The sequence below is a fragment of the Nicotiana attenuata genome, chromosome 10 (genome assembly GCF_001879085.1).
Source record: "Nicotiana attenuata strain UT chromosome 10, NIATTr2, whole genome shotgun sequence".
NCBI classification, from domain to species: Eukaryota; Viridiplantae; Streptophyta; class Magnoliopsida; order Solanales; family Solanaceae; genus Nicotiana; species Nicotiana attenuata.
In genome coordinates, this window is record NC_031998.1 from 2,028,055 (window position 1) to 2,040,596 (window position 12,542).

The following is a 12,542-nucleotide window of genomic DNA, read 5'->3' on the forward strand; positions in this document are numbered from 1 at the left end:
GTCCTGGGCTGCTCCACCTCCAGCCGCTTCTGCGGCTTCTTCTTCGCTTCTGCGGGGCCGCTTCTGCGGTCCCAAATCCGCAGAAGCGGAAATACCAGAAGCAGCAGCCCCAGCCCCTTCTTCAACTCCGGACTCGATCCGTTAACCATCCGGAATCCACCCGAGGCCCCCGGGACCTCAACCAAAACTACCAACCAATCCCAAAACACATTACGGACTTGCTCGAGACCTCAAATCATATCAAACAACGCTAAAACCATGAGTTACACCCCGATTCAAGCTTTATGAACTTTGAACTTTCCAACTTCTACTTCCGATGTTTAAACCTATCAAATCATGCCCGATTGACCTCAAATTTTGCACACAAGTCATATTTGACATTACGGACCTACTCCAACTTCAGAATCGGATTCCGACCCCGATATCAAAAAGTCCACTTCCGGTCAAACTTCTCAAAAACCTCCAAATTCCTATCTTTAGCCAAATGGCTCCAAAATGACCTACGAACCTCCGAATTCACTTCCGATCACCCCCAACTCCAGAATCACCATACGGAGCTATTCACAGTCTCGGAATCCCAAACGGACATCGATAACACTGAAATGCTCTTCAAGCCAAACTTATGAAATTTCTTCTAAAATGCTAACATCCACAATAGGCACCGCTCCCGGGTTATCCAAAACCCGAACCGGGCATACGCCCAAGTCCGAAATCATCATACGAACCTGCTGGAACCTTCAGATCCCGATTCCGAGGTCGTTTACTCAAAATTCCAATCCTAGTTCATTATTTCAACTTTAAGCTTCCAAAATAAGAATTCTCCTTCTAAATTAACTCTGGACTTCCCGAAATTCAATTCCGACCACACGTACAAGTCACAATACCTGAAATGAAGCTGCTCATGGCCTCAGACTGCTGAATGGCGCGCTAGGGCTCAAAACGACCGGTCGGGTCGTTACAAATTAAGTCCATAATAGGAAGCCTCGTTAATTAAATACTGCGGTCCCTGTTGTGCCCGAAAAATTAGGAATTAAATGAAATTCTATTTCTTGGTGGAAAAGGAAGACCCAACAGGTTTAGGAAAAGGGTTTCGAACCCTAAAACCTGTGGCTATATAAAGAGGTCTTATTCCATAAGGAGGCAAGGTTTTTACCACATGCTTTTCTTAGGAGAAATTCGCCCACACGAATTTCGCTAATTCCAGGCATTATTCGGGTCACACAGCAGAAGATTGTGGAATTGGAGGATGATCTCGTGGACGGTTTTGTCTTGCTTGGAGGCTTCNCCGGATCATCGGAAATCATATCCGAACCTTCGAACTCATAAGTCAACGTCCGGTTGACTTTTCCAATTTAAGCCTTCCTTAAAGAGACTAAGTGTCTCATTTCCTATCCAAACCAATTCAATTCAACTCTAACTCACTCGTTGCTGATAATGAAATATGAAGAAGCAATAAATGAGGAAAACAGGGCGGTAATACCTGATACGACGGGTCGGGTCGTTACACGAGTAGTATAAATGGATGTGTATAGGTCGCAAGCTAAAGTATGGTAGAGCGACAAAGTTTTGAGGAAACATGAGTAAGGATGAGGAAAGGCAAGTGAAAAGGTGACGATAATGGATAAGTCTTTAGGATTAAGCCCATGAAAACAAGAAGAGCAGACGGTTTCTCTATGTTATACAAAGCTCACTATAGCCTTAATGAACTCAAAGGAGTCTAAGATTAATAGCATTTAGAAGGAATGAAATGCTGACCTGGTAATAAAATGAGGGTATAATTGTGACAGATAAAGGATGACGTTTGGGCCTTCGTTTGAATAATGATTTGAAAAGAAAAAAAAAGAACGAGAAAAGATTTCGTTGGCGGCACGAAATTAGGATACCCCCATAAGGTGAATCACATTGAGACACTATGAAATACGATTATGGGAATTACTTTGAATATTCCTTGATGTAACCTAAGCCCTAGGGGCAAAGTATTACGTAAGAAGCTTCAAGTTATCAGTGGTATATTGTAGATCAATATTGAGGTGAATCAACAATGGATGAACAAAAGTCACAAAGTATGAGATGAGATTAGGCCGTCATTCTAAAGATAAGCAGTAATGAGGAAGCATTAAAGGACTTAAATTTATACATTTGGAATAAGCAACGAGAGTAAGCTGGGATTTGGTAGCAGACCTCAGCAACGAGAAATTAAAGTAAGAGTTATGGCAGTAAATTCATACGGATGGCTAAACGGACCTATGCGATGAGATAAATATTAGTGAATTCAACAAAGTACTGAGCGAAGAACTTCAGTATACTCATAGATGCCCAAAGGGACATCTTATCAAGCACTACATATGAAGCCTAGAGATTGGGCACACTTACAAGGTCAAAATTGTATAGGCTGCATGATGAAAGGTAGCAACAGTTACGAGATTGGAAGAATTTCGACTACAAGTTGTGGTGTGAGAAGAAGACCTAAGGGGGGAATGCCCTGGACTTTGGACTCATTCACAGAATAGTCGCCTAGATGGCAAGGGAATTTCTAATGTATTCGAAGATATAAGTTATGAATATGATAAGTGCATCAGTCAACATTCGAGGACGAATGTTCCAAAGGGGGGAATGATGTTACACCCCAGGTTTTCGTGCATGAAAGTACGCCATAAGTAAAGTGATGAAAGTCCGAAAATGAGATATTATATTTTGCATTTTCGTACGTTAAAGCGTCGTCGTATGTTAAAGCTTCGTCGTAAGATTAATCGACGTAAATTCGGGAATGAGATTTATTTTGGATTATAAGTATTACGCTATTTATAACAAGCGATAAATAAGTGCTATGAAGAATAAAGGGGTACATGGATTAAAGAAAAGGAGTTTCGTTAAAAGTGGCTAATTTGGGATAAAATACGGGTCGAGCGATAATACCCGATAATTATAAACTAGTACCATGCAAGGTACCATATGACCACGGTAGTGTAATATATAAAGTATATATAAAGTATTTTGGAAATAAATAGAATTTTAAATAATTTGTGATAATTTTTAAATTATGCGGGTAATAGATTAATTATCGGGTAACAAAACTTTACCCGATTAACTAATAAGCGGATAAGATTAAATCCCTTCCCCAAGAAAACGTGGCAGAAAGGACACTACTTAAGGATGACTCATATGGAATATTGAGTAGGTGGCAGTAACATAACTTGAAGTCTTATCAAAATAAGACTTAAAAAGACTTTTAGTCTTAGGTGTTAAAAACTAAGACATTTCTGTCTTTTACCATTATCAAAATCGTTGTTTGCCTTAGGTTCAAAAGAGTAGTTGAGGCAGAAACATTTCAATTCAAAAGCAAACCCTTCAACTGAAGCAAATTCGTCCAACTCCAACAAAATTCAAGCAAAGTTCGATCTAATTTGAGAAGCAGAAGCTTCGTTTTCTCGTTACAACATATTTCACGGAAGCAGAAGCTTCACTTCGATCAATTAATTTAAGGAACAGGTATGTTAAGGCTATTCGTTCTTTCTTTTGGCATGGTCCATATTATACTGAAGAAACGAGCAAATACACAGTTTCTATAAATTACTCTATTCATAGAAATAGTTGGGGTGTCTATATTCTTGATTCCTCATGAGAATTATTATTATCTTCTGTTCATGGGTCTCAGAATAATACGCAGTTGGAAAGTTTATCCGGAACGAATATCGAGATTATTATGTAGTTTTCATGCATTTCACTCATTTATGCATGTGCATTGACCCATGACCAGACATTATATACGCGTATATATGTAAATATATGTATATGGGATATGGGAAAAGGTTACGGCGTTAGATACACACCACCACCTGATCAGCTGGTATATGATGACGATGTTGCCCACAGTGGCTGAAATATGATTCAAACGGCGTTATATACGCGTATATATGTATGTATGTATATATATGTATATGGGATATGGGAAAGGTTATGGTGTTATATACGCACCACCACCTGATCAGCTGGTATGCGATGATGATTTTGCCCACAGTGGCCGATATGATATGATGGGACGCCCTCATAGGCTGATGATGTTATGAAACATGTACCTATGCACGACATGGCATTCATACGCATATGTATGACGCTAAAAGTAATTTATGATTTACAAAGTTATCCAGACTTACAGGTTGAGTCATGTACTCTATATTTCTTTCATGTCTCTTATGTATTTATTTATGTGCCTTACATACTCGGTACATTATCCTTAGTGACGTCCCTTTTGCTTGGGGATGCTACGTTTCATGCCTGCAGGTCCCGATAGACAAGTCGAGAGCCCCCCAAGTAGGCTATCAGCTCAGCGGAAGATGTTGGTGCGCTCCATTTGCTCCGGAGTTGCTCGTTTGATTAGTATGATTTAGACGTGTATTGTTTGGTAAGGCGAAACTCTGTCCCGACATTTATGTACTCTTAGAGGCTTGTACACATATGTCGTGTATATAAAAGATTGTACGGCCTGGTCGGCTTGTGTTTTGAGTTTATAAAGGATCATGTTGGCCTATTAGGCTCGTATGTCATGTGTATATAATGATGTAATAAGAAAGATACGTTACGTTGGTACTCGGTTGAGTAAGGTACCGGGTGCCCGTCACGGCCCATCGGTTTGGGTCGTGACAGCATTAAATACTGAAAATGTTAGAGAATCTGTATTAAATTACAATGATTATATAACGTAGCATTTAATGCCTTTAATCGTCCATAATGATCTTATTATGACAAAGGCAAAACGTATAACTTAAAAATAGCTATAAAAGGGAGAAGACTGATCATTGGTAAGGGGACAAAATAATCAACTAAATATATTGGATTACTTTGTTTTCTGCTATCTATTTGTTATCAAAATCAATTTCTTTTATTCATTTTCGATTATCAGTAACCCGAGTTCTTCTAAAAATAAAGTTTTGACTGAAATTCCATTTTTTGGTTAAACAAGTTGGTACCAACTTTGAGTGTCTATCTATAAATTTTTCCAATTTAAAATATTAATTATTATTTTTTATGAGACTACTAATTATGGAGTAGTGATATTTATTAGGTAGATTTTCTTCCCAAATATTATATAAACTTACTTATAAATAGCTTAACCTAAAAAGAATGTTTTTGCATTCTAGGTATGCCCGCCTCTCTCTTTCTCCCTAATCCCTATTCAGCACCCGGTCCTCCGGAATCCCCTCTCACTCGTCGTTGTGAGGTTAGTTCCTTTCTTTTATTTCTTGTTTGTTTTCATTTTCGATAAGGATGTTATAGTGGCGATTTTGCCTTCTCTCAACTCTAAATCTTAAATAATTTAATTAATTCAAGAGTTTACTACTTCGAAAATCGATTTTTTGCATGGATCAGTTGACTTCTTTGATTAGGATTACAAGTTAAGAAATATCCGTATATACGGTGAATCTTCTCTATAACAATTTTGTTTGTTTGGATTATAATTTTGGCTTTTATATTGATTTGCTGATACACATCTATAGTAATTTTTGATATTTAAATATTATTTGACCGATATAGACAATGATTTTCCAAAGAAAAAATCAATTTCTTTACCGTTATAAAAGATAAAAAAAATTATTTAAATTTAAAATCTCAATAAAATGTTAAATAGAAATATATGTACAAGATCTTTCAATAGTATGAAATCTTTAATGATAGATTTAAGTATTCATGTAATATTCTTTATCATAAGTATCGCGTTAAATTTTTTAAATATTTGGTCAAATCTCTAGATTTATTATTGGTAGTTTTAGTGAGTTTATTTCTATGATGATGGCTATTTTATTACCCCAAAGAAATAGTTGTTATAGAGGGGTAGTTTTACAAAGAGTGTACTCTTATAAAGATGGTTCGTGCTGTTATAGGTAAAAGAATTGTTGAATAGACCTAAAATTTTATTGGAAAAATATGTTCTGAAAAAAAAAATTGATTTTTATGATGAAATGTTGTTATATAAGGTGACTGGTATAGAAAAGTCTGATTTTACATTTTAAAAAAAATCTTGATATTGACATATACTCTAACAGAGACGTAGTATACAACTCCTCACATGCAACTAGGCTGTCTCTTATCGAGGAATTCTATTCTTCATACTCATCATCTGAATTTTAGCAGCTACTAAGAACTTTTCAAAGATATCACAACACAACACAACACAATTCACTCACATAGCCATATTTTTAGTTTACACCCGCATAACCAACATTCTTTTGCAAATACATTCTTATATATTATTATACAATATTTATACACCTTTATAGGCAATTTATCTCCATTCTATAAAAGTGTGTAAGTGTATAAAAATATATCGAACTTGTATGAATTGTATAGCAATGTATAAACATTGCTAGCCACGTGATTAACTTCTTTTGTATTTTTAGTTACAATTCTTGTTCAAAACTAGTCCAAAATTTCCATAAAATGACTTCAAGTTAGGTAGACATCCTCCTTAGATTATTCTCAACAAGTCTTAACAACTCTCACCCCAAAACTCTTACAAAAATCAATTCGAAATTCAAATCTATTTTTTCAAGCATGTTCAACAATAGGAGTAGCTTTGCTAAGATGATTTCCACCGACTAAGTCTTAAAATATCTAGTACTTTAATCACAATTTGCTATTTCTCCCTTGTTATTTGTGTAAAAAAATACGAGAAAGAGGTAAGGGATGGCAAGAGATGTGCCATTTCTTGAAGAGAGGATGACGAAGAAAGGAGAAGACAGAGGAGAATGGGGAGGGAAAGATATTTATAGACTTACTACAATGTAAAAGGAAAAAAAAAAGGATTAGGCTCAATTATGAAACAAAAAGAAAAAGTGGGCTAAGTTTTGTTATGATGACATCCCATTGGTATTGTCATGTAATTATCTTTTACCTTGTCCCTGTCTTTCTTGAAAATTAGATAGGAGGTGGTAAACCTTATATTAGAGTATAACCGCCCTCAAGGACAAATATTGGGTTTATCCAAACACAATGTTTTTGACTCATGCCCCTTTTACGTATTAAATTTTACTAAATAATTGATTTTATTTTCGGCAAATCAAGTGCTCATCAAGCCAACTTTGCTCTTTGGGAGTGACCGCTTCCATGTTTTCCCCCAATTTCTCTTTCCTCGGGTATTAAGGCTTGCCCTTCTTCTCTCACGAGCTTTTTCCATTCTCTTTCTTTTTTTAAAGATTGGAATGGAATCTTTCGGTAATGGTCTAACTTCTATTATAATTTCAAATAAAGTTCAAGTCTTGGATCTGCCTCTAGTATCTTTCTGTCAAGTTATGAAACAAAAGAGTAGAATCAATGGGTCGAAAGACAGTTGTTGACTGTTGTTAAACCAAAAAAAAAAAAAAAAAAAAGAGTACCAACGGTTATAGATATATCAAACTTACATATGACTTGGACAATTGTATTTTAATATCCTAACAAGAATCTTGTATAGGTGTTTCATTAATCTGTAAGTGGTCTGATTTTTCTCTTCCCTCTTCGATTTCTCCCTTTTTTAGTCATCTACTTTCCTCTCTTTATGTGATAACCAAATATAACAATGAGCTATTGTCTATCCAAAGAACACCTTCCTCTTAAGGCTGCCTTTCAACAAGAGCAGCAAACATACATTCTGGCATAAACTGTGTTTGATTTTTGGTATATATATATATATATAAACTTTATTACTACTTTTGTAGACAAACACCACCAAATAAAATGAAACAAAGAGAATAATTTTTACTAAGACCAAATAATATGCATTAAGAAAAAATGAAAATAATATGCATTCGCTTGAGTGTATCTCTTCAAGAGTGAATGCTGTGAAGTTATTCTCTTGATATTTTATACTCGTGTTTATATTTGTTTTGAATAGCGAATTGTTCGTCTCCGCCTATGGATGTTAATCTAGTAGAGCGAACAACACCAATCTTTGTACTTCCNTTGTTTTTTTCTAGTTTAAAATTCTTGTTAGAAAACTAGTCCAAAAATCTTCACAAAATGACTTCAAGTTAGGTAGACATCCTCCTTAGATTATTCTCAACAAGTCTTAACAACACTCACCCCAAAACTCTTACAAAAATCAATTCGAAATCCAAATCTATTTTTTTTCAAGCATGTTCAACAATATGAGTAGCTTTTGCTAAGATGAATTTTTACCGACTAAGTCTTAAAATATCTAGTACTTTAATCACAATTTGCTATTTCTCCCTTGTTTTTTGTGTAAAAAAATAAAAGAGAAAGATGTAAGGGATGGCAAGATATGTGCCATTTCTTGAAGAGATGAAGAAGAAGAAAGGAGAAGACAGAGAATGGGGAGAGAGACACTTATAGACTTGCTACAATGTAAAAGGAAAAAAAAGGATTGTCATGTAATTATCTTTTAACTTGTCCCTATCTTTCTTGAAAATTAGATAGGGGATGGTAAACCTTATATTAGAGTATAATCGCCCTCGGGGGCAAATGTAGATTCTTAGTTATGGGTTTATCCAAACCCAATATTTTTGACTCATGCCCCTTTTACGTATTAAAATTTACTAAATAAGTGTAAATAATTGATTTTATTTCCGGTAAATCAAGTGAATTCGGTTATAATTTCAAATAAATTTTAAATTTTGGATCCACCTTTAGCGTCTTTGTGTCAAGTTATAAAATAAAAGAATAGAATCAATGGGTCGAAAGATAGCTGTTAGACTGTTGTTAAACCAAAAAAAAAAATAAGAGTACCAACGATTATAGATATATCAAACTTACATATAACTTGGACAATTGTGTTTTAATATCCTAACAAGAATCTTGTGTAGGTGTCTCATTAATCTCTAAGTGGTCTGATTTTTCTCTTGCCTCTTCGGTGTCTCTCTTTTTTATTCATCCACTTTTCTCTCTTTATGTAATAACCAAATATAAAAATGAGCTATTGTCTCACCAAAGAACGCCGTCCTCTCAAGACTGCCTTTTCAACAAGAGCAGCAAACATACAGTTTGCCATAAACTGTGTAATGGCATTGACATTTGATTTTTGGTATGTTATATATATTTAGTTTATATGTGAAAAACTTTATTACTAACTCTTTTTTAGACAAACACCACCAAATAAACGAAACAAAGGGAGTAGTTTTTACTGAGACCAAATGATAAGCATTAAGAAAAAATGAAAATAATATGCATTCGCTTGAGTGTATCTCTTCAAGAGTGAATGCTGTGAAGTTATTCTCTTGATATTTTATACTCGTGTTTATATTTTTTTTTTTTTTTTGAATAGCGAATTGTTCGTCTCCGCCTATGGATGTTAATCTAGTAGAGCGAACAACACCAATCTTTGTACTTCCTTTGGCATGATTTTTTATTGTCTAATTTACCATCATTGTGGTACGCTTTTTCAGCACAATACATATCCCAAGATTTCAATACTAACACTATGAAGTCTATGATTAATAAAGCTGAATATGTGTAACATGTGTAAAGCATTTTGTATGCAAACTTCACTTGTTTTTGTTGGTTCAAATGGTCAGGACTTACAATCATGATGACAAATAGCCATAAAAGGCTTCAAGATGGAAAGAACAAACTTGATAGACTTACAGATCTTCCTATTAATGTCATACACGAAATTCAGGAGTACATGACTGTTGAGGATGCCGCAAGAATGAGTGTCTTGTCCAGTAAGTGGAGACATATTTGGGTTTCAAATCCAACGCTAAGAATTTCTACGGACTTTTGCAGAAAGGGAAAGCAGTCAAGCACAATAGACATCATTAATAGAATTCTATTGCATCACTATGGACCCATTAAGACATTTCTCCTCGATCTTTCAATAATAAATCCTTCTAAGCACTCAGTTATTGATCTATGGATGCTACATTTGTCAAGAAATGGTCTTGTGGATCTCACCCTCATGAATCCAAGAAATTTGAATGCTCCTTATAAGTTGCCTTCCTATGTGTATGGTATGGAACTTGAACAATTGAGTCTGTCAAGTTGCATCTTCAAGCCGCCTTGCAATTTTGGAGGTTTCAACAAGCTCAAAAGCCTTGAATTTGTTGGAGTCACCTTTGAATTAGACGTTGCAACTTCTTTCCTCTCTGTTCCAAATCTTCTAGATTTGATGTTTATGCAGTGTAGTGGTCTTCATCACTTGAATATATATGCCCCAGAACTTTTACGTTTAAAATTTTCCCATTGCGGCATTGACACAATTAAATGGATTTCCTTCAAGGATTGTCGGAAGGTAAAAATTTTTGCAGTTATACCACAACTAGAAGTTTCACAAAACAGACAACATGAAGCAATGGACTTAGCAAAACTTCTCAACAGCTTGCCTGAAATTGGAGCATTTATCTTGGACGGATACTCCCTCAAGGTAAGATGGCAATTGATATCTTTGCATAGGTCAGAATGACACCATACATAGCTGTAACTACTAATGTTCTTATTTTGGTTTTTTTGTTGTCTAGTTTTTAGCTTATGGTAATTTAGAAAGAAGGCTGTCAACTATGCTCAATCACTTGGTCAATCTCGAATTTTACGAGTTCGATTTTAATGATGAAGATCAAATTTGCTCCCTTCTATGCATCCTTAGAAGTTCTCCCAACTTGAAGTTGCTTAACCTTCTGGTGAGTTGTTGAATTCATGAGTTATTACTCCATTTCCGAGTATAGAGATGCAAATCTTACTATTCTTTCTTTATACTATTTATAGTTGAGTCGGATAAAGAAAGATTCCAGGAAAGTAGATGTAACTCAGTTGAAAGTACAAGGCTGCAGGATTGATGAACTCAATAACCTTCGAGCTCTGAAAATACATAGATTCCATGGTTCAAGAGTGGAATTGTTATTTGTAAGGTTAGTGCTGGCATCTGCGCCTATTCTCGAGAAGATGATCATTAACGTAGATGAAGAAGTTAGTGAAAGACAGGCAACTAAGATTTCTAAGATTATTGGCGTCTGCACCTATTCTCAAGCGGCTCTTACACAAGTAATATGCCAAAGGCATCAGCGTTGAAGCAGCTTTATTTTTTCTATAAATAGAGAATCAAAACAATTTATTTACTTTGTAGTCTTTATTTTATACATTTCTCTACTTTATTTACTTTGTAGTCTTTATTTTTATAACAGTTTAAGATTTTATTTAAGATTTTCTTTTTTATTATTTTCATTAGTTGCTAGGCTAAAGTCCTTTCTTGGCGGACAACTCATGGGCCCAATGTCTTCTAAAGTTTTTTGGGTTTTTACAGTATCATTTATAGTCAATATACAGTTTTTTATAGAGAAAATCTCACTTTATACCTATTAAGCTCAAAACTATTTACCTTTTAATACCCATGCCCAAACTATTTACCTTGCCTGCCCAGTCGGCCCAATTTATTTACCCGGCCCCCATATTTCAGCCCAATCTACCCATCTCTTCCTTATCTTCGATCCAGCCCATCTATTTCACCCGTCCCAAGCTTCCCACGCTTTTCTTCGTTCTTTAACAGTTAACAAGTAGAGTAGAGTACAGTTTCCAAATCTCCATAGCCAACCGATGAGAACGCAAAATTGAAACACATTCGAGTTTTAAATTTTTTTTTTCCGATTCCGTTCTATCTCTTCGTCTAGTACCTAATTTTGGGTGACATTTTTGCTTGGGGTGAAATTTTTGCTCCTGAAAGTACATTTTAGTGAAAGTGGATTTTCAAAATCATAGGATTTTTGTGTTTTCCTTTGTACTTTTGTGAATCAATGTCTATGGGTTGTTGTTTTCTCTATGGGTCGGAAGCATTGTGCGCGTAGATGGTGGCGCCGTGGACAATATCATTCTTCAACACAAGTAGCTGTTGAATCCGTTGCCTCAGCCATGTCTATTCCTAGTTTTTCCTTCTTTTCTGATTCTCAGTCTCCATTTAGTCGCAACCCTAGCAGTAGTCATGTTGAAAACACAACTGAAAATGTAGAATTAGAGGGTGAAAAAGGCAACAATATTAATGATCGTCAGTCGATGAAACTCCCTACCTGTCATTACCCGACACAAATTTCGAACCAGTCATAGGAGGTGTTCCTGCGACTGTAAGGGAAAAGGTAAAGTTGTTGAGGATTATGAGTTAGGGGGAAGCCGACGTGAATTCGTGCCTAAAACAGAGACTCAACCAGTAGATGTTGATTGTAGCGATGATTCTCAGTTAAAGAAGAGAAAAATTGGTGTCGCACCCAAGAAGGTAATTTTCTTACAATTATGATCTTTGAGATTTTTAATGCATAGTACATTGTTATTTTTGATTTCCTGTTATGCTTTTGTATTATATTATAGTTATAGTCAGTTGTGTTAATTTTAAGTGAATTCTATTTCTTCGAGTTCATTCTGTACATTTAAGAGAACTATTGTAAATTTATTACGATTTCCATTTATCTGTTTATTCCAGCTATCTGTTTCATCAATGTTTAGTGCGACGTAATAGTGTTTATAGCTGTCAAAATCCATATAGACAGATTAAATTAATGTTCTGCTTGCGGTTTAAAAAGGGTCACTGATTCAGTAGTCTGTTGTAGTCACCATATTATTGAAGCCAGAGCTGC

General features: G+C 35.3%; 2 protein-coding genes across 2 annotated transcripts; both read left to right on the forward strand.

Annotated features, from left to right (window-relative positions):
- LOC109233528 (F-box/FBD/LRR-repeat protein At1g13570-like) lies at window positions 5,144–10,390 on the forward strand. The gene is made up of 2 exons (XM_019399417.1): window positions 5,144–5,218; window positions 9,504–10,390. The coding sequence occupies exon 2, from the start codon at window positions 9,515–9,517 to the stop codon at window positions 10,388–10,390; it is 876 nt and encodes a 291-aa protein (XP_019254962.1). The 5' UTR covers window positions 5,144–5,218; window positions 9,504–9,514.
- Window positions 10,447–11,101, forward strand: LOC109233810 (F-box/FBD/LRR-repeat protein At1g13570-like). Its single transcript, XM_019399673.1, has 2 exons — window positions 10,447–10,604; window positions 10,690–11,101. Exons 1-2 carry the CDS (start codon window positions 10,485–10,487, stop codon window positions 10,990–10,992), a joined length of 423 nt encoding a protein of 140 aa, XP_019255218.1. The 5' UTR covers window positions 10,447–10,484; the 3' UTR covers window positions 10,993–11,101.